General features: G+C 36.3%; 12 protein-coding genes across 12 annotated transcripts; 4 read left to right on the forward strand and 8 right to left on the reverse strand.

The window, feature by feature from the left end:
- Positions 1-395: 395 nt before the first annotated feature.
- SWS2 (mitochondrial 37S ribosomal protein uS13m) lies at positions 396-776 on the forward strand (the record flags this gene model as incomplete). Its single annotated transcript, XM_447943.1, has 1 exon — positions 396-776. One exon carries the CDS (start codon positions 396-398, stop codon positions 774-776), a length of 381 nt encoding a protein of 126 aa, XP_447943.1.
- A 220-nt stretch (positions 777-996) lies between these two features.
- PMS1 (ATP-binding mismatch repair protein) lies at positions 997-3,720 on the reverse strand (the record flags this gene model as incomplete). Its single annotated transcript, XM_447944.1, has 1 exon — positions 997-3,720. The coding sequence occupies one exon, from the start codon at positions 3,718-3,720 to the stop codon at positions 997-999; it is 2,724 nt and encodes a 907-aa protein (XP_447944.1).
- Positions 3,721-4,280: 560 nt separating this feature from the next.
- On the reverse strand, positions 4,281-5,840 carry SAL1 (Ca(2+)-binding ATP:ADP antiporter SAL1; the record flags this gene model as incomplete). Its single annotated transcript, XM_447945.1, has 1 exon — positions 4,281-5,840. One exon carries the CDS (start codon positions 5,838-5,840, stop codon positions 4,281-4,283), a length of 1,560 nt encoding a protein of 519 aa, XP_447945.1.
- Positions 5,841-6,223: 383 nt separating this feature from the next.
- Positions 6,224-7,270, forward strand: END3 (End3p; the record flags this gene model as incomplete). The annotated part of the gene is made up of 1 exon (XM_447946.1): positions 6,224-7,270. The coding sequence occupies one exon, from the start codon at positions 6,224-6,226 to the stop codon at positions 7,268-7,270; it is 1,047 nt and encodes a 348-aa protein (XP_447946.1).
- A 384-nt stretch (positions 7,271-7,654) lies between these two features.
- MKT1 (Mkt1p) lies at positions 7,655-10,096 on the reverse strand (the record flags this gene model as incomplete). The annotated part of the gene is made up of 1 exon (XM_447947.1): positions 7,655-10,096. The coding sequence occupies one exon, from the start codon at positions 10,094-10,096 to the stop codon at positions 7,655-7,657; it is 2,442 nt and encodes an 813-aa protein (XP_447947.1).
- Positions 10,097-10,840: 744 nt separating this feature from the next.
- Positions 10,841-11,146, reverse strand: SNN1 (Snn1p; the record flags this gene model as incomplete). The annotated part of the gene is made up of 1 exon (XM_447948.1): positions 10,841-11,146. One exon carries the CDS (start codon positions 11,144-11,146, stop codon positions 10,841-10,843), a length of 306 nt encoding a protein of 101 aa, XP_447948.1.
- A 363-nt stretch (positions 11,147-11,509) lies between these two features.
- TOP2 (DNA topoisomerase 2) lies at positions 11,510-15,730 on the reverse strand (the record flags this gene model as incomplete). Its single annotated transcript, XM_447949.1, has 1 exon — positions 11,510-15,730. The coding sequence occupies one exon, from the start codon at positions 15,728-15,730 to the stop codon at positions 11,510-11,512; it is 4,221 nt and encodes a 1,406-aa protein (XP_447949.1).
- Positions 15,731-16,692: 962 nt separating this feature from the next.
- On the reverse strand, positions 16,693-17,259 carry RHO2 (Rho family GTPase RHO2; the record flags this gene model as incomplete). Its single annotated transcript, XM_447950.1, has 1 exon — positions 16,693-17,259. One exon carries the CDS (start codon positions 17,257-17,259, stop codon positions 16,693-16,695), a length of 567 nt encoding a protein of 188 aa, XP_447950.1.
- A 677-nt stretch (positions 17,260-17,936) lies between these two features.
- On the forward strand, positions 17,937-22,643 carry THO2 (Tho2p; the record flags this gene model as incomplete). Its single annotated transcript, XM_447951.1, has 1 exon — positions 17,937-22,643. One exon carries the CDS (start codon positions 17,937-17,939, stop codon positions 22,641-22,643), a length of 4,707 nt encoding a protein of 1,568 aa, XP_447951.1.
- Positions 22,644-23,145: 502 nt separating this feature from the next.
- On the forward strand, positions 23,146-24,420 carry INN1 (Inn1p; the record flags this gene model as incomplete). Its single annotated transcript, XM_447952.1, has 1 exon — positions 23,146-24,420. The coding sequence occupies one exon, from the start codon at positions 23,146-23,148 to the stop codon at positions 24,418-24,420; it is 1,275 nt and encodes a 424-aa protein (XP_447952.1).
- A 301-nt stretch (positions 24,421-24,721) lies between these two features.
- Positions 24,722-25,426, reverse strand: RPC31 (DNA-directed RNA polymerase III subunit C31; the record flags this gene model as incomplete). Its single annotated transcript, XM_447953.1, has 1 exon — positions 24,722-25,426. The coding sequence occupies one exon, from the start codon at positions 25,424-25,426 to the stop codon at positions 24,722-24,724; it is 705 nt and encodes a 234-aa protein (XP_447953.1).
- A 512-nt stretch (positions 25,427-25,938) lies between these two features.
- On the reverse strand, positions 25,939-26,352 carry PGA2 (Pga2p; the record flags this gene model as incomplete). The annotated part of the gene is made up of 1 exon (XM_447954.1): positions 25,939-26,352. One exon carries the CDS (start codon positions 26,350-26,352, stop codon positions 25,939-25,941), a length of 414 nt encoding a protein of 137 aa, XP_447954.1.
- Between the last annotated feature and the right edge of the window lie 123 nt (positions 26,353-26,475).

Genomic DNA, 26,475 nt, shown 5'->3' on the forward strand with positions numbered 1-26,475 from the left:
TATGACATAATCAAAAAATATCAGCACCATATAAAAATTATGAAATTGAAGTACTGTACAGATGAAAAAATATAATGATGGATATTGATATCTATTCGGCATTTCAATGACTTACAAAAATTCTTGAAACCAATACAATAAATGTAATTAATAGCATAGCGATAACACTCGTAATATTATCATTTTGTACTAATACACTTGAGTACATCCGGAATTTGGCCAACTGGAACAAGCTTTCAAGCATTATAAGCATTGAATCAATATTCATCAATCATAAGCAACAATATATTTGCAATAAGTAGATCAGCCTGTTGAAACTTTTCTAATAAATATCTTTGGAGCTACTTTAAACAAGGTGAGCTGATAACTACTCAACTTTACTGTACCAAAAGAAAATGGTGGTCCATATTTTGGGTAAGGCCTTCAAAGGTAAAGAGGTGATAAGAATTGCGTTGGCATCTAAATTCTATGGTGTTGGTAAGTCAACAGCTGAGAGACTATGCTCTAAGCTTGGATTTTATCCTTGGATGAGAATGCATCAGTTATCTGAACCACAGATATTAAATATAACTAGTGAACTATCTAATATGACAATTGAGGGTGACGCTAGAGCTATAGTTAGGGAGAACATTGCTTTGAAGAAGAAGATCGGCTCATATGAAGGTATGAGGCATGCGTTAGGATTACCTGTTAGAGGTCAACGTACTAGAAATAACGCAAAGACGGCTAGAAAGATAAATCGAATAGGTGTAAGGGCATTCCACACTGCCCAGTAAAGGTATTATCTAGCAGGGGTAGCTTGCAATATTTTCATACTACAATAGTCGAATTTTTTGGGAGTCCCTAAACTATTCATGTACATAGATAATTTGAAATTTTTAATTGTCATTTCAAATTTACAACAATAGTCTATATATATCCTTCAGATGACAAATCTAAACACTATCATATTCATAATAAAGTCTGCACTGTAAACAGGAAACAAATTGCTAAATTTTATAATTTATAGTCTTCCGAGAACGACTTCCAATTTTGCAACTCCATTAGATGCCTCATAGTTGGGCGGCCATGAGGACAATTCCAAGGCTTATCCAGAGTACTCAGGTTTTGTACCACCCTCGTCATGGTTCTCATATTTAGCGGTTTTCCAACCATGATACTACTTCTGCAAGCTCTCATTGCAAACATTGCTCGTATTTTACTACATTTTATGTTACTCTTGTTTGTACCTCCATCCTCTTTAATCAAGTATACCAGTTCTTGGAAATCTGCAACTCCGAATATTGTTCGTTTTGAGACTGGAATGCTAATCAGCTTGACCTTGTGTCCTGCCATTGCATCTTCATCTATTTCAATCTTAAACCCATTTCTCTCGAATACACTTAGATTATCCATTACTATTAGTTCATCAATGACACTTAATTCAATAGTTTCTGGCGAAATTAATTTTTGTGATTTGAACCTTGTAGTTTGTTGCAAGTTCTCAAAATTAAACTTCTCGTCGCTAGCATGTTGATCTACAATAAACAGGTCATAATTGCTACCCATGTTTCTAGTGACTAGAATAAACCCCAAATTAAACTGGCCCACAACTTTCATGTCTTTGAAATCACTCTTTTTGACAGATAATGACAAATATTGTGCACCTTTGTCTAAATCATTCAGTGCAGAATTTCTTATTATTTTACTTGTACCTTGTCTCTCATTCATGTAAGTGTTGTTGGTGATTATTTCTTTCAGATTAGATATATTTACAATATCATCAATATTGTGAACGACCAGGTGCTGTGATAGCAGTTGTATATTGTTCTTACTTAGAACATTATCAGTCATTGATCTGAATGTATCACGCTTCGAAGTTCTACTGGTTACTGACTTAATAGGTGATCTAATGTTGTAGTCCGTGGGATGGAATGACGCTAAATCCTCATCTTTGTCGTCATCATATTCGAGCAATTCATCGTTCGATCTCAATCCAGGTATGTTAGAATCATCTTTGCAACTTTCGCATGAATCTGTCTCTTGGCTTTCAGTCTTACTATCATTCTCTCTTGCAGTACTATGTTGGGAGTCGTATTCTTTGCTTGGAGTTATATTCTCTATTGATACAATATCGCTATTGTTATTCACTGTTACAGTTTGCTTGTACACTTTGTCGTCGATTTGTAGTATAAGTGATTCTTGTGACTTTTTAGGCGACCCATTCTTAGCTATATAACTTTCTGGTTCATGAATAGGGTTAGCAAACTCTTCTATGTTCACTACCTTGGGTCTTCTGAGATTTCTTTGTGGGGCATATACCTCAGATAACTCTTGTTCTTTATGAATTTCATTGTAATTATCATCTGGAGAGTGGGGCTCTTTTGAAGGACTGCTATTGCATTGCATATTATCATCCTCTATATCGTTACGAAAGTCCGGTTCTGATGCCGGCAAAGACTCCTTTCCGTCATATTCAAAGCTGTTAGTCTCTACTAGCTCAGTTATGTCCATCTCAATGGGGGTTACAAAAGAGCTTTCATTTGTTGAACTGATTTCTAACTGTGAAGAGGATCCATCATCAGCAGAATCCGATGGATGGTCTAATAACCTTCGCCTTTTTGAAATATGATCCTGTGGTTCTTCTTTGGGTAGTGCCATATCTTGTGTATCAAAATAGTCGCTTAAATTTTCATATAAAACATCGATAACACTTTGCTCATTATGCAACACTACTGTTCTCTTATCTGGTGTTATATTCACGTCGATTAAATCAGGTGTAAGTTCAAAATTTAATATGAACATGGGATATTGGACATTATTATATGTTCTGTAGACTTCATTGCAGCATTTAACCACAGCTGGATAATCAATCGGGCGTTTATTCATGAAAATAAATTGACGATCCTTAGAAGTTCTGCCACAACCAAAAGAATTCTGCGAAAATAATCCGGTGACTTTTACTTTATAGTCCATATTGTCAAAATCGGGGTCGTCTACGTATCGACTCTTAATATTCTTTTTAAATGGATTCATATCCAAAGTTAGTGATATCGGTGAAAGGCCCCTTAAACTTGTAGAACCAAATATGCTAATAATTCTTTTGTTTAAATTTTGGTTTGCCGCTGTTGAAAGTATGTTGTTTTTCTTGCCAGTGGAGGTAATATTAGTTACTGTAATTCTTACGCTCTCATTTATAATTGCATAACTCTGTAATAAAGTAATACATTTAGTGAAATGCCTCTTAGCTGTTCTTTCAAAATCCTTTTGTCTAACTGGAAGATTGTGGAATAGGTCACTTATTATTACGGTGGTACCTTTATTTCTTGTTGTGGTGGATTTACTTGAAAGATGGCCTGCCATATCGTATTCAAGTCTATCAGCACGCGGAGGCTGTGTAGTAGTAATGACTGCCATTCGAGCAATGCCACATAATGATGATAAAGCTTCTCCACGGAATCCTAGGGTATTGATATTTGTTAATACATCGTCAAAATTTTTAATCTTTGAAGTGTGATGTTTTAGGGCGAGGCTCTCATAGTCGTCCTTCGAAATTCCTGTACCATTATCAGACACTTCTAGTCCATCTATACCGTACTTTCTGAACGTTATGTCTATCTGGGTTGCTTGAGCGTCCAAACTATTCTCTACCAGCTCTTTTACAGCGGACGCCAAATCAATGATGACTTGGCCTGATGTGATTCTATGGACGTCTTGCTCTGATATTTGACTAATTGGCATGATAGTCTGCAAATTAGGTAAAGCAAAGGACTTCAACTGTGTGATTGATCAAAATGCGGTTGGTTTTAATCTGAAGATTAGCTGGATCATCCATCTTCTAAATTTTGTACTACTATTCTTCAAAATGAAGCTCATCGCGAAAGCTCGCATCAGCAGTAACCTTTTTTTTTCAACAGGTAAATGCATGCTATATAAGTGACTTGGAGTTCGAAAAGAATATTAACATCTAATTTATAAAAATATTATGTACCAATATGAAAACTTTTCTTCGCAGACCATTGATGAGTGATTTCAGTTTTTACTAATAACGGATCTCGAATCTTTCTACTCTTAATTACAAGAAGGGGAGCAATTGTAGATTCAAACAGAAAAATAGTTGCATGCAGGAATATGTTTCAAATTGTTGTTCTAATGATTACATCCTTAACTTTCTTTTGCTGTTTAAGTTTCGTTGGCTAGTTGATGTGACCAAAAAAATGTATTTTTTCCTATTTCAAATATGGAAGAGTATGACATGAACTAAACTCCTTTTCGTAGCATCATTAAGCTAAAATTCTTGGTTAAGACTGCAATTTCATTAACTTTTTCAAGTTTTCATAACATAAATAGCTGATAGAGACAGCAGGACACACTTTAGCTAAAGTTGGTACCAAACCTTTAAAGAGACCTGGGTAACCTTCTCTTTGGATAGTTTTTAGCAGGACGTCCCTGAAGCCGTCATATCTATAAGGATGAGCAAAGGTACCTTGTGCTTGCAGTCTTGTTCTCAGTAAATTGATTGGATAGACTACAGTGGCACCAAAGGTACCACTAAAGGCACCCATTGGTAGAACGACTAAGTTGCTGAGTTCCACATCTTCTTCTTTCTTATTTAATTTTTTTGCCTTTGATGAAATGTACCATTTTTTCAACATACTGAAAGTTCCAAGATCTAATGCTGCATACGGAAAGATACCAAGTACACCAACAGTAACACCTCTGTAGAATAACTTTAGACCACCTTCGGTGTACATTTCTTTCGCTGTTTGAATCATTAGTTTTCTACCTTTCAATTCTGCATTCAATGGGGCACATTGCATTCTAAATTTCAGTGTATCAATTGGGTAAACAGAAAATTGTGCACAAACACCCGCTAACCCACCTGCAATGAAAGTTGATAATTTGGACAGATCTTTAGTGTCTTTACAATTTTCTACTTTTGTCATTAATTTCTTTGTAATTTCAAATGACCCGAATTTAATTGAACTTTCAGGAAACACTTTCAAAGCGTTTAAACCATTCCCCACATAGAAAGACTTTATACCACCTTGTCTATAAAGACTTATTATGGCTTTAACTAATGGAGATCTAAGTTTGTTTGGTTTGGCATGTGGATTTTTAGCCAGCACGTCCTCTGTGGAGTTTAACAAAGTAGATGATAAATCTGTTCTAGCAATTAAAAACACCTTCAATCTATCAAACGGTGCAGTACAAGTACGAGAAATAACACCAGAAATACCACCTGCGATGAAGAAACCAAACCCTTTTATAAAGTCGTTAATCAAAGTCATATCACCTTCAGAAGACAGATCCACATCCTCATTGAATAAATAAAAATACGAGTAAGCAGTATGTAGTCTCGAGCCTTGTTCTCGAGGCATCATTAGCAGAAAATCTCTCCATTGGTCGTAGGTTATATATTCAGGGTCAGAGCTAGACTTTGCTTTTCTTCTCAAGAAAGCCCATTTTATGAAACTATTAAATCTTGGCTTCATAACTTGCTTATCCTCTGGTCGTACACCATTGTCAGCTGAAGTTGACAATGAGTGTAGATACTCAGTTAGCTCACTAGTTTTAATTTTCCCATCGTTGTCTGCATCTATTCGTTGAAACCCGAGTTCTATCTGTTCTTCAGCTTTCCTAGCATACTTTTTGAAATCTTCGATGTCTATAACGGAGTCATGATTTGAGTCCATGGCATTGAAGAGAAGATGTAAGGCATCATCACTTTTACTCAAAGGGTGGTCTTTCTCTTTGAAAGCCCGTTTCAAAGCCCGTAAATCTATCCGACCATTACCATCGACATCTAAGTCCTTAAACAGCCGTTCATATCTCGAATCATCAGCATTACTACCTGCCATTACTAACACTTGCAATAATACTTTTCAAAAACAAAAGTTTGAGTAAATAAAATCGCCTAGAGTCACTCTTATGGGCCATACAAAGTCAACCAAAACAGCCTTAATGTTTATAAGATACACGACCAATGCCGAATATTAACACGAAGTACAGTACTGAAGAAAATGCCAAGCTTCACTCAGGCTCATCGGTCACCCCAGGGCTCTAAAATTTTAATTTAAAGGATTTTCGCCTTGAAATGGTCAATTTCAGGACTTTTTTTTTTCACAAGAAAAATGGGATAAGAAGAGCCTATTGGGCTGAATTTGTTGCATTAAAAAGGAGACTATTGGAGTATTTGGACAAGGACGTGAAGTTTAGTAGGGAAAAGGAAGTACAATTGGCGATGCCTAAGTTAGAGCAGTTTGAGATCAAGAAGTATTGGCAGATTTTCTCCGGTTTGAAGCCGGTTGAGAACAAAGTAAGCCACGATCAGGTGTTGCCCATTCTTTACAATTCGAAGCTGGATTCTTCGATATTGAACAAGATATGGTTTCTTGCCGATATTGATGACGATGATAACCTTGATTTTGAGGAATTTGTGATCTGTATGAGGTTAATTTTTGATATGGTAAATAAGAACATTGATTCTGTTCCTGATGAACTCCCTGAATGGTTAGTTCCGGGAAGCAAAGCTAAGTTGATTAAGGAAAGACAGAAAGCTAAGCAACAAGAGAATGCTGAGATTCCAAGACAAGAAGTTCCAGATGTTGACTGGTATATATCACCAGAGGATAAGACATACTATGAAAAGATACTATCCACATGTGGACCAATGGCGGATGGTACTGTCACTTTTGCGGAGTTAAGCCTGGCTTTGAAGTCAAAGTTTTTCAATATTGGTGTAAGCGATATGGAAAGGACTTGGAAGTTGATAAACCCTAGGGATTTACCATCCATTGATAGGGATCCAGCTATGTATTTTATCCATTGCCTAAGACAACGCAATGATATTGGAACATCAATTCCATCAGAATTACCACCTGCATTGGCAGAAGTGTGCAATAAGCAAAGAGTTGAATATGACCTGTCCTCTAAACAAGCCGACTTAAAGAGACTAGACACAAAGGAACCCACAAAGAATGATGTGACAAAACTGGGCGACGAATTGGATCGTTTGGAGCACAGCCTTGAGAATTTAACCACTGGAAGTACATCCTCAACATTACAAGGTACAATTAAAATGAGTAAAGAATCGTTAAATCAGTTTAAGGGTTTGTTAGCATTCATGGAAAATGATTTGAACCATCCAAACCCAGATAGTAATGCTAATGTAAAATATGTCACAGATGATCTAGATAACATTGATCAACAAGTACAGATGTTAGAGACCTACTTGCAACAAAAAAGGCAAGAACTTGGATCACTGAAGGCAGAAGTTGGTTCTACGTAGTTTTTATGGTTTATGTGGAACTAAAATCAATAACTCTAAATATTGTAATGTATCTAGTAGTATATAAACAAAAAAAAAATGGCATTAAAAAAATCTTAGCTTATGATGCAAAAAAAGATCATTGGAATTTATTTCTTAAAGGACAAGAAGCACTTTTAACATTCGGCGTGTTTATATACAATATAGAATCATTAATGTATACCATTGAATGAACTTCAGCAAGTATGTACAATTCTGCGTAAAGCAAGCTCAACCGATTAACAGCATCCATTCATCTCTCTATCTAAGGAATGTCCAGGATTTGTGCTTCTTATCATGCATTATCGTTCTATCCTAGAGCTCAAAGTGTCAGAGAAGTATTACACATTGATATCAAAAAATTCATTAGGAAGATGAATAAGCAGATATAGCAAAATCTGTAGCAGCTGATAGTAGTGATGCATCAGAGGCTTTTATTAGATTGTTATTTGCCAGTTCTTTTGCAACTGCTTTAACCTGTTGTAAGAATTCTAAAGATTCTTGGAATTTTTCATCAAGGTCTGGAGTGGACTTGTAAGTACTGAAATCAGTAGCCACCAATGACAACGCGTCCGCTTTGGCATTGCCATTGTGAAGATATTTTTGCAAAAAGAACTCCCACATCATAGCCATTATGGTATTTGGTGTGTCTAGTTTAAATGGCATACTTCTCACAACAGACTTTTTCCAGTTAAAATTATCTAGGTTTAATCTATCAAATTCACCAGATGTTAATGAGGAAACGGTTATTGCTTCAAACAGTTCATTCAGATTCTCTTTAACAAATGCCAGGTGATCTCTGAAAACAAGTGTCTTCTTATCTATTGGACCATGGTAGTTAGATGGCTTTTGTTTAATCTGGAATAGTGTTAAGATTCTGGCTATTATTAAAATATGTTGTGAAGCATCTGGATACGATCTTAGTGTGGCTTCAGATAGTGCTGAAGTGGTAGATGGTACAGTATCTTTTCCTAGTTCAAGCACATCTAGTTTTAAGAACACCATCAAAATGAAAATTGGTTCGATGTAGTCCTTGGATACCTGTAGTTCTGGTAATTTCATCAAGACCTCACCCCATTTTGTTGGAGTTAATTCCTTCTTCGATATGTTACAATCAAAGAACCCTAGAACAACTAATGTTCTCAAAAAACATGTCGCAAGCAAATCAAAAGCGCTGTGTAGTTTCTTTTCATGATTCACTGATGCAGGGAAAATAACTTCATTTGAGATAAATTTGTCACCTAAATTGTCTGAAGTTGACAACAATTGTAAAAATGATAGTAGTGAAAATGGAGCTTCACTATCAGTTTTCACTATTATTCGATTAATTTTTTCAAAAGCTGAAGGTGTCATTCTATTGGTCAATTGAACGCTTTCCTCTGGGGCAAACCATTTGACATGTTTAATTTGTTTGATCTGGTAGTATCTGTTAATTGGTTGAGTAAGCAAGTTTACCTCTTGATTCTTAAAGGCATCAACGGATTTTTCGACAAGCTTTCTGTATGAATTGGAAGAGCCACCATCCAATGGTGGCTCTTCTGGATAAACTCCAGTTGTAATCGCATCAAACAACTTTCCTGTAACCAAACCAATGGAACGGTAAAAGTAATACTCATGTGGCAATCTTTGAGCAATAAAATCGTGAACATCAGCAGGAATTGCGTCAGGATCATCAAATGAAGCACTGGGGATACTTTTCTTCTTTTCATTATCGGATTCACCTGGGGAAGTGTGTGTAGCCGAATTTTCTTTTTGGGCTTCATCAGAATTCTCATTCTCACTCAAAAGTTCCACTCTACCGTTCGCTTTCAAGACAGGCATAAACTTCAAGGCTGCGTAGCCCTTTTGATATTTAATCAAATATTGATCTTTTTCGGATTTGATAGGATTGGTTAATTCATATGTGTAGAAATTTGTCCCTGCATTCAAAACCATTTCCAAAGCAATATCAAAAAGTTGTGGAACAGGATAGATTTGCAATGGAGGTAATGTGACTGGTTGCAAGTCATTTCCAACAGCCATGGAAATGTCAACTAACTCCTCATGAGTAATGCCAAACTCCTTTAGGACTCTTGACTTTTCAATAAATCTAAACTCTTTATTTGGGAATTCCATACCTAAGATAAACTTGTCTACCTTTGGAAGCATTAGACAGTCTGTTGGGCCGTAAATAGCATCGATGAACTCATTCTCAAATAGATATGCAAGTTGAATCCATGAAGTATATGGTGCAACTTGGTACATTATATCGTGTTCGATAAAGTAAGAAATAAGATCTGCTTGATATGCCTTTGGATCGATTGTAGTTGTATATCTAAATGGTTCTTGTGGCTGGATTGGTTGGTCAATGTATGACTCTTGGTTGCTGGTAACAAGGTTGTTCCACTGAGTCCAAGCTCTATGTCTCTGGGCCAGGACAGTCTCCTTGTTTGAGCGCATTGTTGGGTTAGTCGCAGCATTTGGACCTGAAGTTGTCGCACCATTAGATGCAGCTTTAGCAGACTCCTTTGACGCAGCTGAGAAATAACCTTCATTCTCCAATTGATCATGAGTCAACGACCCATTGAAAATGAAAATTGGGGTGATATTATACTCATTGTAAACTTTCAAATCGCTTTCCAAGTACAGCTTTAAGCTAGTGGGAAAACCCCCAATTGCATCCAAGTACTGCTCCCTCTTGCTGGTAAGTAACCTTGACACATAGTGGTTAACATCAATACCTAGAGTGCAATTGGCTAAGCTCTCTATGGAATAGGAGCCCACCAAAGATCTCTCAAACAAGTAAGACTCTAATGATTTGATTGGCATAATTAATTTTTGTTCTGTATTTCAAGTATTACCAGTACCAATTTCCTTACTTTTATGATGAGGAATGCTTTCACAATTGCTAAATCGTGCTCCAAATGTCAAAAGATCTCCAAAAGAATATGCAATAATTCCTGCAAATACCTCAATCGAGAACAAATTTATAAAGATGTTTCAAAGACACAGGTGTCAAAAAAAATAATAGATATCCGATGAGTTAGTGCTTCGAGGTAGATCAAAAACAATGAAAGCGCCCAGTGATAGATGGTTACACTACCTAAGACCAATCGGAGCTTCACGAAGTAGAATCCTGTAATCCAATCTGATATCTGTTCCCTTTTTAATGACCATTAAAATGGGCTCTTACTTCGAAATCCCAAAGTTTCCTTTTCCGAATTGCTTTGAATTTTGCTTCTCGCCGGAAAAATGGCAAAATACTCCCAAAATCTATGCATACGAGTAATAAGTCACATGTACCTTCTACACTTCAAATTGTAATAGTTAGTTATATACTAATATTACTCAAATTATGGATAATCTCTACCGCTATGGTACTGAAATGGTACTGAACTGGTGCTGAACTGGTACTGAAATTGATCCTTTCTTCCGTTACTAGTCTATGGATTACTGTTTTATACACTATTCTGCGCTTGTGAGAATATACAAATACGTACTCGAAATTACAAAATGGGAAATTATATGCTAGATCATGAATATTGACGTATTTCAGAAGGCTTACACATATCTTCACGAGCTGGTAGTTAATTGACTGGATCTTCTCTCAAGATCTTTCAAGCGTAAAGTTATCTTTTGTAACCGTTTCTGCAGATTGTTTACCTCTTTAAATTGGGCTTTATATTCGTTGGAGTCAAACAAGAGCTCGTTCTCCAGCCTTAACGAGTCTCTTACAGTCCGCAACTTTAAGATCAGTAGTGCTTGGGACTCTCGCAGTTCGTTGATTGCTTGGTATAGATTATCCAGGTCTGATGAAACCAACGAATACACACTTAACTCGACTGGATGTATACCTTGTACTTCACTGTTATCAGACATTAATCGTTTTTAAAACCCTTGCTGCACTTATAAATAGATTTCTGTTTATGAACACTTTAAGTTTACTAGACTTTTCATTAAATTTCAAAAGGTTGCTATCTAATTTTACATTTTGGTAATCAACCCTTGAATTGAGTTCTTCATAAATAAGAAGGAGCAAAACTTGTCTTTCTCCGATATCATGGCCAAACTTTTATGATAATAACAGATGGTTGCTATAAAACGTAAAAGAACTATATTACATACTCACTTGAGACCACATTTCAGTATTTTAAAGTCTCATTAAAGATACAAAAAAAATAATACGTAACAGTAAATGCAGATGTTTACCCCAACCGACTTTACTATATGTATGTTATGCAATCATTCATCATTGAAAGATTCATCAGAGTCAACTTCTTCATCCTCATCATCGTCAATGAAATCTTCTTCATCCGATATCTCTATAGGCTCAGCATATGACTTCTTTGCTGTCTGTCTAGAGGACCTTTGTCTTCTGACTGGTACGACTTCTTCATCGTCTTGCTCTGACAAGTTTGCATCAGAGAGTTCGTCTTCAGAAGATTCGACTACTTTGGCTTTTCTCTTGGGTGGAGCTTTTTTCTTTGCTGCAGGAGCACTTGATTCCTTTACAGAGGTATCCTCTGACGTAATTTGATCTAATGGTGCATCTTCATCAAAGGCTGAAGCGATCTTGTTGAACTTACTAGAAAATGCGCTTATTCCACTCTCGTCACTATTCTCTTGTTTGACCTTTTGATCAAATATAGTAGTTGATGGGGTAGAAGCGTTACTCGTTACATCTGAAACCCCAAGTTCTTCTTTTACGCTGGGTGTTGATGCAGCTGAAGATGGTGGTTCGACCTTTACTTTAACGGGCCTCTTAGCCTTTATCTTCGCCTGAGGTTTGATCAAAATTCTATCGAAATCGTCTTCCTTCTTAATTTTCTTAATTCTTCTTGCAGGTTTCTTCTTACCCGATGGATCATAGTCATCGTCATCACCACCTTTTCTCTTCCTTTTCCCACCTTTTGTTTTTGGAACAGCACTGTTACGCAAGAACAAGTCCATTTTTTGGAAGTCCTCATACGCAGTCAAAAAGTCATCCAAGTCATTATTCCATAGATCCTTGGCAGAAAGTTTCAACAGATTTTCGAGCTCAGTTTCTTTTTCTTGCTTCTGCTTCAAAAGTTTTTCGTAACGTTCTTTTGTTAAAGACCAAATCTTTAAACCTAACAGGTATTCATAAGTACCAAAGAGTTCTTCAGGCCCATTAACAGTACTTTCATCGTCCTTGTCCTTCTTTCTAGTAGCTTCTTCACTCTCTTCCAAGTCCTCATCTTCGTCTTCACTAATTATAGCTTCAACTTCTTCATCAATCTTACCGAAGTGTGGTTTTCCTTCTTTATTGATTCTAGGGAAACCTAATTCCTCAAGTTCGGATATCAATTGCTTCTTTGGTTTATTTGTGACAATTAGAGATTTATCAATGATCATCTTGATAAATTTAACTTGGAAAGACAATTTTTCAGCCTCCCATTGTAATCTACCTGTCATATAATCCTTTCTCTTTTGATAATATTCTAATCTAACCTCATAGAAATCTTTTAAAATTTCATGAACATGATCATATTTCTTGATCTTACCTCTGTAGTCAAAGGCGACCATATTTTGTAGACTAATTGGCGATATCAGTTTAAATCTTTCATAAAATCCAAGTTTTCTAGTTTTAGTCATTTCTTCATCTGTCAATTTAATTATAAACTTGATAGTTTCAGCGTGCTGTTCCTCCATATCTTTGATCCAAGGCTTAACCTTTTCACTACCACCTAAACCTAGCAATAGATGCTCCTTAATGGTAGAAGTCCAAGTTCTAGCAGGAAGTTCAGTAATTTCAAGTGTATTTGGACCAACTTGTTCAATTCTACCATACATCCTGTATCTCTGTGACTCAATTTTTTCCATTGTACCAGTCCAACCTCTAAACCATGGGTGCATATCATCCATTTCTTCATCATTCAATAAATGCCTGATATTGTTAACAACATCTAGAGGATTAAATGGAGGAATACTGGTACTCCAACCAGTACCAATACCTTCTGCACCATTAATTAGCACCATTGGTACGACTGGAAGATACCACTCAGGCTCAACAGTCTTTTCATCTTCTTGAACATAGCGGAAAAGAGGATCATCAGCAGGATGGAATACTTTTCTCGCAATTTTATTCAGCTCAGTGTAGATATATCTTGCAGCAGCAGCATCCTTACCACCAGTAGCTCTTGTACCAAAGGCACCATTCGGCTTCAAGAAATATATGTTATTAGTACCAACAAAATTTTGAGCCATACCAATAATAGTTTGAACAAGGGCCTGTTCACCATGATGATAAGCAGTGTAATCACTGACAGCTGGAGCTAAATTAGCAACCTTCTTTTCTGTAGTTAGATTCTTCTTGAAACAAGTATACAAAACCTTTCTTTGACCAGGTTTAAAACCATCAAGTACACTAGGAATAGATCTAACATTGTCCGCCAAAGAGAATAAAATCAACTCTTTATTAATAAAATCACTTATTGGAATTTCATTTAGAGTTGGGTCCAAGACTGTACCAGGCTCATATTGACGTAGCCATTCTTTTCTATCATCAGCTTTCTTCTTTGAGAATGCCAAGTCTATGAGGTCCTTATCATCCCCTTGTAAAGCATGAAACTTTTTCAAATGCGTATCTAGATTAGAAAAATATTCAATAATTTCTGGACTTGTGGAGGTACCTAAACCCTTGTAGTACTTCTGCTTCCAACTGTACTTATGAGACTCTTCTTCTCTCCATTTTTCATAATCTGGAAGATTGAAAAACGAGATTACCTTTTTGATTGGCTTGGTGATAGTCACTTTGACAATTGGAGTGATGAACTCAATTAAGAAACCAGGAATATCTAGCAAACCAGGAAAAGATGTCTCAATAAAGTTGATAATCAAACCCTTGATATGTGAACCGTCATGATCTTGATCTGTCATAATCATCAAGTGCCCATATCTTAGTGATTTCGTATCTTCATACTTCTTTCTGTGTTGAAGACCCATGATCTTTTTTATGGCCTGAATTTCAGCATTTTTTAGAATCTGATCTGCAGTGGCCTCTCTAACATTTAACATTTTACCTCTTAGCGGATAACAACCGTAGTAATCTCTACCAACAACAGCTAAACCAGCAACTGCTAAGGACAAGGCAGAGTCACCCTCTGTCAAAATAAGCGTACATTTGTAACCATCTTTAGTACCTGCTTTATTGGCATCTTCTAATTTTGGATAATCAGTAATTCTTGACTTCCTGGAACCATCTGATTTCTTTAGTGCATTATTAGCATTCTCATCAGCAATTTCAAAAATCTTTGTGGCTAAATCAGTTTTCATAATTTTATTGATATAGTCGCTACTAATATCACACCTTGATCCAAAATCTTTAACTCTTGTGGTCAGTTGCTCTTTTGTTTGCGATGTGAATGCAGGATTTTCAATTAGACAGTTGATAAATATGAACATGTTATTCTTGATTTGATATGGCTTAATATTTTTCTTCTTCTTCTTAAGGATATCAGAAACTTTTCTGACGATTTGATCAGCAATATAATTAACATGAGTACCACCCGTTGTTGTAGCAATTGAGTTAACAAATGAAACCTGCTTGAAAGAAATATCGGAGACTGCAAAGGCTATTTCCCATCTGTCACTGACACGTTCATATAAAATAGTTGGAATATTACTTGGAGTAGTGTCTGATTCACCATTGTCCATTTTCCTCATCTTTTCTAATGACTTCAAATACAATTCCACGTAGTTCTTGAAATTCCTTATCTTCAATGGTTTTCCATTCAGGTAAACATTAACATCACGTACAGAACCGTTAATATCATAAACACGACGACGCATCACACCCAATATATCACTGTCTAGTGACTCCATACCAAATCTGCTCAAGTCAGGCTTAAATGCTACTTTAGTATACGATGGACCTTTCTTATAAGAGGTAATCTTAGGCGGATGACACACATTCATATTGTTTTCCCACGTCTGAACATACTTACGGCCATTTTTGGGGTCTGCTGTCTCCAAAGTAAACTCTGTTGAGAATATATTACACAATTTGGCACCGTAACCGTTTCTACCACCAGTGACCTTTTTTTCATCATCATCATAATTAGAAGACGTCAACAAGTGTCCAAAAATTAGTTCTGGAATATAGATCTTCTCCTTTTCATGAATTTCAATTGGGATACCTTTACCATCGTTTCTAACTTCAATGAAGTTTTCCTCAGGGTTGATGGTAACATCAATCCTTTTCATTGAGGGATCACGTACCTTATTATCAGCTGCATTCACTAGAATTTCATCGAAGATTTTAAATAGACCTGGAACAATATTCACGGTCTTGTCAATCATACAATCAGTTTCCTCATCATAAATCCACTGCTCTTGTTCTTGTATTTCTACAGATCCAATATATGTATCGGGTCTCTTAAGAATATGCTCTAACTGAGATATCTTCTGATATCTTTCAGAAGCGGTTTTAGGTTCACTCATTTGAACACCCGATATCAATCCTTTAACTTTGATACTTGCTTGCAATTACGTGTTCTAGTCCGTACGAACCCCAAATCTGAAAGAGCTTCCCACGTCAATTTTGCTTTCCTAATTGAGCGCGTAGGATCTACTTCTTGCCTGAACTCACAAACAGTAACGAGTACAACACAATAAAAGAAAACTCTAAACACGTCACTCACGGGATGCTTTAAGAAGATGGCGGCAATTCCTTGTTGTTGTCGTTCTTGAACAATAGCATTGGCAGATCAAAAATATGATCAACAATACAAATCACAACTCGATTTTCCCAGAATTTTCGTATTTTACAGTTTACGTGTAACACTAACGTACTTAGTGACGGTAATAGCAATTCATCGGAGTTCGAGTATTAATTAGTACCTTAATAGCAAGTAGAGTATTTTCTAGAAAAATCTCAAAGGAATTTAAGTGATCTCATATTCTATTCGTTTAAATATTGCAAATATATGATTCTATACATGGAATAAATTAGTAATCAAAATAGAGGTAGCAATGCCAGCAATTGCAATCATAAAAAGTGTATGTGTATTCAAGTCATACACGCAAACACCACTAAAATTTGTGTAGGTAAATGGCACATTCCAGAGATAAAAAAGGAGTAACCAGATATTTGTGAATGCTTATTTCTATTAAAAGAATATCTGTTCATATCGTAAGTCCTTTCTCGATACCATGGTCCTCGTCGGTGTTATTATTTTGCATTCATTCGAGAGGTTAAAATGAGAGAAAAATTAATTTTCTATAGAATAAGTTCGTTCACAATTTTGTTGGTGATGTTCCTCTTTAGTTTATTAGTATTCCCCCCACGAAGCGAAATTCACGTCAAGATAAATGTATTATGGGCCCTCTGAATGTCACTTGAAATTGAGAGCCTCTAATAAAAAATCATATATAGTACATCTCCGAGATGTATAACTGGAGTCCTAAGATATCGAACAACAAAAATGGTCCGGTTCTTTGTGCATTAGCAAGCTTGATCTTGTGGCCAACTCAAAAACATCATCGACACCTTCACCAGTCAACGCACTGCATTCCAAATACTTTTTAGCCCCAATGGCCTTCGCTACTTGTTCTGCATCTTCTCTATTTACGAAAACTATGCCTTCTTGTTTTGATTTCCTCAAATCTTCCTTTAGCCCTACAAGTATCACAGGTGCATCTGGACAGTACCTGAACGCTTCTTCGGCCCATTTTGTCCTGGCATTATGTAGAGATTCAACATTGTCCACAGAAAAAGCAATCAGTATTACATCTGCCCCTGAATAAGAAAATGGTCTTAATCTTTCGTATTCTTCTTGTCCTGCTGTATCCCACAATGCCAGAGATACTTTTATCCCATCAACGCGACAATCTGTTACATAGTTCTCAAACACTGTAGGATGGTATTGTTCAGGGAATTTCCCCAGCGTAAACACATAAAGTAACGATGTTTTACCGCACGCACCATCACCGATAATCACCAATTTTCTCCGTATAGCTTTCTCGGACATTTCTTAATAAATGTTTACTTATAGTCTATAGTTTCTTATGTGGCTTCTTTAACCAATGATGCAATTACTCTTTCCAATAACTGTCTCGCTTACTTGATAGACATGCAAGACACTCTCCAACTGTCTATACTTATCGATCGAAATAAGCTCACCTATCCCCTTGTTTCCTAATCAACCTCACAATCGAAAACAAACGGTACACTGCAAGCCAGAGATATTATGTTATATATTGTAACCTGTACAACAACAATCAGCTGGTACTTAATCGAGTCTGAAAGTAGCTAAGTAGTCTTAATAAAGTTTTCTGTAGTTTCTGATCTTACAAACGGTAATTTGTGCATTTTCAACTAAAACTGCCTTTGAACTACTTTTTTTCCTTTGTCCTCGAGCAATTGAAATAGCGATGGATTCTGAAGAACAAATGTAAAATCTACAATATTTAATCGTTCAGCAGCCTGGTATATGTTCTAACAGTCATATTAACGTATCAGATAGCTATTTTAATCAAATCAATTCAACGTTATCTCAGAGTTTGGCTGGTTAACTTTGTACTTAGATCTTACTTTAGGAACAGAAATTTGCACTGTGCGGAATTGATTTATCAATAGAACATTACGTGCCTGTGAAGCGTTTTGACAATTTCAGCACTGGGATTACAAGCAGATATTATCATAAGTATGACTAATGTTCTGGGACGTTTAAAGCGTCTTTCTGGACAGGTTAACGACAACTACTTCACCACCAGAACTATTTTGACCGATGAATTTGCATCCAGTTGGAATAGCAAAAGGGAGGAATTGATTGATAATTACAAAAAATTGGATAACGATTCTGAGAGGAAAGAATGGCTGCGATCTTTTTTCATGGATGTTATTAGATTGTTGAAACTGTCTGAAGATAACAATTCTCTACAAATTGATACTTTATCTGAACTCATCAAACTGGTATATAATGCCACTCCGTCTTTTAAGCAAACTATAGGTGAAGTGTTTGCTGCAGTGGTAAATACATATTGTCCGAAGTCGGTAATTGACAAAGTTTTGAGGTTGATTACTTTAACGCCAATTCTTCGCACTGAAGTATATAAATACAGCTGGTTGTCGACAAAGTTAATGACCAACGACCAAAAGATACTAACAAAACACCTACTAAAAAAAAATAGGTATGAAATCAAAAAATATAACTTGATATATGAAAATCCAATTGGTTTTACGCAAATAACATCGCTATTAAATGTACTGGTCCTAGATCCTTATGCACATCAAAAAATTCCATACTTCGTTTCACAGCTATATCAGATAATGGGAAAATACTCATTGGACCCATTGAGAACCCTAGATGTAATGATAACGTTTTTTGCAGAGCATGTAACTCTTCATTATAAACTAATACTCGATTTTCTGAAATGTACAAACTACTGGCCAAGGGATACTCAACTTGCCAATCCTGATAACATCATGAGTTTAAACCACGGTGGTAACAAAACAGCTGCCAAATTGATTACTGTAAGGTTGAATTCTTTCTTTCAATCGGCGGTTGAAGGAAAATCTATTTCTTCGTTCGAGGACAATTATCTTAACCTCAGTTGCTTACTCATAAAAGAAGGATTTGTAAATTTTTCAAATATATGGAGTAATTTAAGTCCATTAAGTGAAGAGTTCAAGAGCACCTTAGATGATTATATGAAAAAACTTGAGTTGGAGTCTACAAAAGGGTTAGATAATCCGTTAGCTATGGCTTCTGCTTTGACCAACGAGGATGACGAGGCTGATAACAAAGAATTAGACAACAAAGATTCTGATACAACTATGACAGGTACAGAAGAAGAAGATAAGGAACTTGAGGAAGCACAGAAACGAAATTTTGAAGCGGCTGTATTGAATCACGGCAAACTCAAGCTTCTTATAAAACTTTTAGCTCATGGAACTTATGCACCAACTTTATGGGCCATTAGTGAGTTTCCAGAAATTTCTCATTTAGATACAGATATTCCAATCTTGTTTTCAAAGCTATTCGAAATACAAATAGAGAACCTCTATGAGAGCATGTCGTTCAGGTGGCGTAATACTCCTGCCATAATCTCAGGACTAAAAAAGCTGGAAAATGGCCTCTTGTCTTCTAAGCCAAGATTATATGAAACAATATACTCAGATGATACCAACGAGTGTGTAGAGCTGAATACTAAGAGAAAATTCTACTATCAAGATTGGTCATCTGGCTTACCAAGAATAGCTGACATCAATGAATTGGTAGATGTGTGTCACCAGTATTTCAAGTACTTTGATGTCTCATTAGGATGCAATAGCAGCTTAATAATAAAGCTTTGTCGGATTGTATCTGCAAAGTTAAGAGGAACCGAAGTTGATGGGACTGATCAATCTCAGACACTCGAATTAGCTATAAATTATACCCGTAAATTTCTTTTGCCTATTGTAGGTGTGATGAGCGAAAATTCCACTCTTGGGAGTGAGATATTTAATCTTTTGAAGGAATTTCCATTGGAAAAAAGGTACTTCATGTACAATGAAATGTTAACTAAGACATCGCAGGATAATCTTCTCGTAAAGATCGGATTTAATAAAGCTGAAAGGGAAGCTAAGTCAATTCTGAAATCTTTGAGTACAGATAATATTGAAACTGGTTCCAGGAAATTTGCAAGACTTTTATCATCAAATCCACTTGCAACTTTGCTCCCCACGATAAAGCAAATTGAAAACTACGACAAAGTTAGTGAATTGATAATCTTTACAACAAAGTTCTTAAATCAATTTGGATACGATGTTCTTCAATATATTCTACTTCTTCGTTTAACATATTCTAGGCCCATTATGCAAGATGATGGTATAAATCAGTCTATGTGGGTTCAGAGATTGGCAGTATTTATTGCTGGGTTAGTCAAAAGTTGTCCTCAAATGGATATCTCGGAGCTTATCACTTATATAATCAAACAATTGCATGTTGGAAGTTCTATTGCAATCACAATTATGAAAGAGTTAATTTCGACTGTTGCAGGTATACGTGATTTGAATCATGTTAGCAGAGAACGTCTAATCTTGATCAACTCAAGTAGACCTCTTCAAAAATATGGTCATAAGCTTATATTTGATGTTAGAAATGAAAATAAATCATTGGGTATGAAACTTATGACTTTATTCCAAAATCAAGATGCTGTTTCTGAAATTATTGTTTTGCTATACAATCTCAATTTGAATATTAATCAACAAGATCTGCATTACAAAATTCTCTCCTCCAAATGCGATGAGATGAATACGTTATTATGGTCTTACATAGAGCTTGTAAAATACAGTAATACTCATGACAACTTTCCAAAATATGTTTACCCTTTCGAAAGACTGATTAATGAGTTTCACATTTCCACACCATGGGCATTCCATATCTGGAGAGATTATTTTAAGGAAGAGGATGAAATATCTGGGGATCTATCAAATTTTAGTAGCTATGAAAAAATAGATTTCCCAGAACTTTCAGCATCGAACTTTGACAGAAGCTTCTTTCTGACATTTTGGAGACTATCTCTTTTACATGTTCAATTTGATAAGAATCTTTATAATACCAGAAAAAAGGAAATTGAAAGTGAAATAGTTCCAGGATTGACTAACAGACAAAAAAATCAAAAAGTAGGTGAGAAGAAGGAAATAATGTCAAGTTGTATTACTCATGAACATATCTTTATCAAAACCAAAAAATATTTATGTGAAAATTCATCTAGCTGGGGTAATAGCTTGGACTTAGATAACCAGCACATTTTCATTAAATTCTGTATTGTGCCTAGAATTTTATTTTCTCCTTCGGATGCCTTATTCACCTCAAGATTTTTGATAGAAACTTTTGGTAATGAATTATTATTTTCCCTCATGGACACCTTTATCAAATCAAGAATGATGCATGCTTTGATATTTTGTTCTACTATTTCGGAGGCTGCTAACTTAGGTATATTTTTTGCTGATTTGTTTGAATATTTGGAAAAAGCCAGAATATCTGGGAAATTGACAGACGATCTAACAGCTACCCTTTATAATTGGCATGACGTTCTTGTAGAAGAATCAATTATACTGTTGAAAGAAAGAAACTATATGTCTATTCGTAATGGAATTGAATTTCTTCGTAACGTTTCTGATATATTCCCTGTTGTTGACATTCATATCAAGTTATGCTGTCAGGCATTAAGAGACATATTAGAAGCTGAAACTAGAGAGGACATCAAACTTCCTACAAATGCTCTTTTAGGTCACTTAAACTCCAAATTAAAATCGTCGATTAGAAAGAGTGAATATTGTCAATTAACAGAAGATGAAAAGCTTCTGGAAGAGAAATATAATGAGGAGCTGAATGAAATTAAGGATTATGAAACTAGCCTAGAAAATGAGAAAAAACAAGCTGAATTGAGGGCAAAAATAGAAGAAAATAAACAAAAGAGATTGGAGGCTGAGAAGCAGAAAGCAGAGTTGCAAAAACAACAGCAGGTTGAATCTTCCAGAGAAACAAGAGTGTCAGAAGCAAAACTAAAACAAAAAGGTCAATCCCACACTTGGAGATTAACCAAACTGTTTAGAGTTATGGATGATGTTTGCTACTTCATTTCAAGAAATGAATTGAACAGAGCTATTAATCTTGTTGAAGATGATTCTGAAGTGTGGAATATTAAGCATGCTATCAAGAATAAAGGCTCTCTAGGAAGCTTTAGGAATAACATCTTTGAAATTTTTGGACGCTATTTCAAATCGCTTATTTTGTATCCACAAAATAGTGATTTCCAGGTAAGAATGGACGAATTGAAGGCGGCAACCAAATATTTGGATCGTAAATCCAATGATGTTGAACCCGAGAAGAGCAGCAGATACGGGGGCTCTGTAAAGGTTCCTCCTGGTGCATCAGCAAAGTCAGAGGACCTGAGAGGACGCTCAACTACACCCAGTGGGCCAGCATCAGATAAGAACAAACAAAGTTCTAATCAGTTCAGACAAGCACCTGGTAGAAATACCTACAATAATGATAGACAACATAGTGGTCATAGCTACAAAACTGGCAAGGATGATAAAGAAAAGACTCCCCAGCAACGGTCTCAACTTCAATTCCCTGACCGTCCGACTCAAGGAAGAAATGATCATCAGATTGCTGGTCAGAAAAGAGGATACCAATCTCAACAAAAAGACAGTCATGATGACCATGCTAGCAAACGGTTCAGAAAGGAGGACTCCTCACGCATGTCTTACACAGACAGAAATAATCGCTCATTTAATCAGAATTTGGCTTCAAGATTCGGGGGTCCCACAAATAAAAACAGCAATGCCTCTAGTGATCACAAGCCAACAGCATTGCCTCAAGGCCCCAAGGGATCAAGTGGCAGCAGATACCAACGTTAAATCGTCAGTTAATAGATACATTTCTCATCTCATCAATTTATATAACTATAACAAACTTTATACGCTGTGAAGTCCCCGTGGAGACATTCAAAATAATATATAATGCATAATTCAGAGTAATTTATCATCATTCCTTACCATTGATGATGATTACAGAAGATATGACAATTTTTGTTGATACTCCATTGATATTAAAGCTAAAGCTAGTTAGCTCATCGCGTTTTTCATGTAAAGCAATCTCGCACAGAAATTTTGCAGCTTTCTTAATGATCAAAATACAAAAAACAAAAGATCAACAAAGTGAAATATTGCAACTGTATTGAGTTAAGTCCTTTCAATGAATTGAATTCTATAATAACTAGTCTATTTATTGGTTGTCAGTAGGTTAGTGGTATTTCATACATTTCTCAATTGTGATCTAATACAAGTTTAAAAAGCACATAATTGCCGGGGGATAACAAGAGCGGTAGATCATATATAAAGGTGTGGATTCAATTGTTCCATGAGTGAAGAAGTTTGGGATGGAAATCAAGGGACTTTGTCCGTTTATGTTAGTAAAGCCAAGGACTTACCTAATCTAGATAAACTGGATAAGCAGGATGTGCTTTTGAGATTGAGAATCGCTCATATGACTCGTGAGAGCGATACCATAATTAGGGCAGGTCAAACGCCAATTTTCAAATACTACGAGAAATTCGAAATCACACCAGAGTTAAGACCCTTGATGTATGTTGAGATTTATTCGGATAGGAGGAAAAAAGCACCCATTCTTATAGGAAGATGTGAGGTTGATCTTTTGAATGGTATTCGTGCAGATCCCAAGGAAGGCTACTGTACCTGGTACGAATTGAAGAAGCCAAATAACGACTTTGCTGGAACTGTGTTTATCGAATTGACTTTTAAGCCTACGTACCCCACATTCAGGAGAGATGGGGAGTCTTATAATTCAAGAAATCAGGACAAATCCATGGCCGCAAGACCTATACCTCCATTACCAGATGACATGAGCCAATTTGAAAATGAACCAGAATCATTCAGGCCGAACCACTATAATTCCCATTTTTCATCTTCGAGTAGTTCAAGAACTCAATCCAGATTTGGGGGAAGTGAAAGCGATTATTTGCATGCCTCGGCGGTACGACAAGTCACACCAGCGATAGTAGATGACAATCACCATCGTGTAGCTCAACGGTTTGCTACGTCTGATAATTATGGAAACGAAAACGGACCAGCGAACTTCATGTCTTCTGTTGGAACTAGCTCCACAGTAACTACGCAAGATTCGAGTACAACTACTATAACAAATAACTCGGATACTAAGTTTCACTTTGCTAATTTGAGGAAACTGAAAGAAAAGATTAATATCTTTAAGAATCCTAACAATTCTGAAGAGCCAGAAACAAAAAACTCAAATGTTGATATAGAAGCGCTACAAAAGGCGATAGGTATAAATAACGACGCTCAATCAGATGATGTTAGCTCAACGGAATCATTTCATGAACGTTACCAAGCATCAAGAGATATTTCAAAATCGAGCAGTAGAGGGCATAATGATGCTCTTTTTAAATACTCGGGTGGGCAGAATAATGAACCTCCACTACCACCTTTACCAAAAAGTCCGTCAAGATCTCCTACAAGAGACAGGAGCCCTCATCGTACTCCTCATAGCCATCACTATCATCAACATCAGGAAATGGTATCACCTAAATTACCTCCATTACCTACAAGTAGAAACAACTCAACTTCTCCAACAAGAAGGAGACCGCCACCTATTTAAAAAATCAGCAGGTGAGTATATATCCATTATAATAATTTCAATAGGCATTATTTAACTCGTCTCTCATTCCTTTAGATATCTCGCTCAGTTTGATTAATTGAATGCAATGATGGTTTTTAATTAAGATTAGATAAGTGATAAGAATAATATACAGTTTATGCATGAAAATATAACCAAGAAAAAAATAAACCCATTGAAGGATGACGAGCTTTTAAAATGTTGGAATCGACCGTAATAATACTAGGATTATTATTTATTAGATGGTAGATTTTGAGATTCGGATTTGCTAAGCATCTTAAATTCAAAATGCAGGCTCATCACCATAATCATCTTCACCGATATCATCATCGTCACCACCACTGAAGTATTTCTCGGCGTTGTAATCGTCATCGTCGTCTTCATCATCAAATTCATCATCTACCGGTTCTTCAGTACCATCCTCTTCCTTCTTGTTCTCGTCCTCTTCGTCAACTTCTTCAGCGAGTTCCTTGTATTTCTCCAGCATCGATAAACCTAGAGCTTCATCTTGTTCAGATCCTGTAAATATGTCATCCTCATTATTGAATTTTGATAACGTCATGAGCTTCTTTTTATTAATACCCATGACAGCATATAGGTCCTTCGGGAACAGCTCCAAATGAAACGGATGCTCATCAATCGAAACACCAAGTTTCCTTTTCTTCAAGTATTTGTCAGAGTATCTCGCTATCCCATCTGATGGCCCTTCATTGTTAACAAGCTCACGTTTACCTTTCTTCTTGTTCTTATTGTCCCCTTCTTCAGCCGCCTCCAATGTGCCTGTGAAAAATGGACTTTCCCTAAGCGCAGCATTGAAATTAATATACTTTAACGCAATGGAACGATCTCTGCTACTCACATTGCCATTAACAGGTAATGATAAGCTCGGAAATTCAGCAATGTTGTTTGGTCCAATATCCTGATACCCGAGACCAAACGGCAATGATCTAGCACCGCCACCACTTCCTGCACCTCGCCTTCCACTCATGTTGTCCTATCTTCTTGAATTATGTGATACGTTTGCTTAAGTAGGGGGAGTGTGACAGGTCTGCTAGCCCTACCAATCTCATATATATCAGTTGCGATGAGCTTTCTTGCAAGTTTTTTCTTTGTCAAAATCAAAATTTTTCACTTTGAGTAATTTACGGTTTCTACGATGGTTTCTGAGTTTGGATCAAAAGAAAACAATGGCATATAAGAGCTCATCGGTCTAATTGGTATAGTCTGGCATCTGTGCGAAACTGGTAAATATTACAGATTCTTATATCTCAGAGTATTCTGAAAGGAGTTCAGTTAAATATATATTAGTTTGAAAATCTATAAGATAGTATATATAAATGCGAGTTTTGAATGAGTCAAGCAAAATAAAAATATCGGATGTTACGTTGTGTTTAAATGTAGCAATTGATGTAGCGATTCCATGAATAATAAGTAGTGCAACTTTCTTTTTGTGGTATTGACTACAAGAGTGTGTTTTGAAGGTTCACAATGAAATGAATCCTAGTCCTCTAGAAGCTCTTCAATCTCTTCGTCGCTATCGTAACCAGTACCTGAAAGTTTTAGCTGTTCATGTCTCTTCAAGTCATCCACTGCTCTTTCAAGAACTTCTTGCTGCCTCTTCACACGTTGCCTTGTCTTCTTACCCCAGCCGTACTCAGTAGTGGATGATTTGGCAATGGTTTCGACTTCAAAATCTTCTGGGCGTTCTAACAAAGTCTTCTCTCTTTCCTCTTTCTTTCTCTCTTCTTCTTGACGCACTTGTCTAGCCAATTGTCTGCGGTTCTGATCCCTTGTTACCAGGTTCCTGAACAGCATGTATGCACCAACAATTATAACAATCCTAAGAGCCTTTCTGGGCTCGATACTAAGAATGTTGTCAATTGAATTCTCAAAAATTTTGGATATTCTCTCCATTGTTTTGATTTTGGTCTTGGTCTTGGTCTTGGTCTTGGTCTTGCTATATTAGCTGAAGTTCTGAACAACGCGAGTAAACTCCAACTTATGCTTCCGATGCCTCAAAAAAAAAATAGTATTTAG

The sequence above is a fragment of the Nakaseomyces glabratus genome, chromosome J, assembly GCF_010111755.1.
Source record: "Nakaseomyces glabratus chromosome J, complete sequence".
Taxonomy (NCBI): domain Eukaryota; kingdom Fungi; phylum Ascomycota; class Saccharomycetes; order Saccharomycetales; family Saccharomycetaceae; genus Nakaseomyces; species Nakaseomyces glabratus.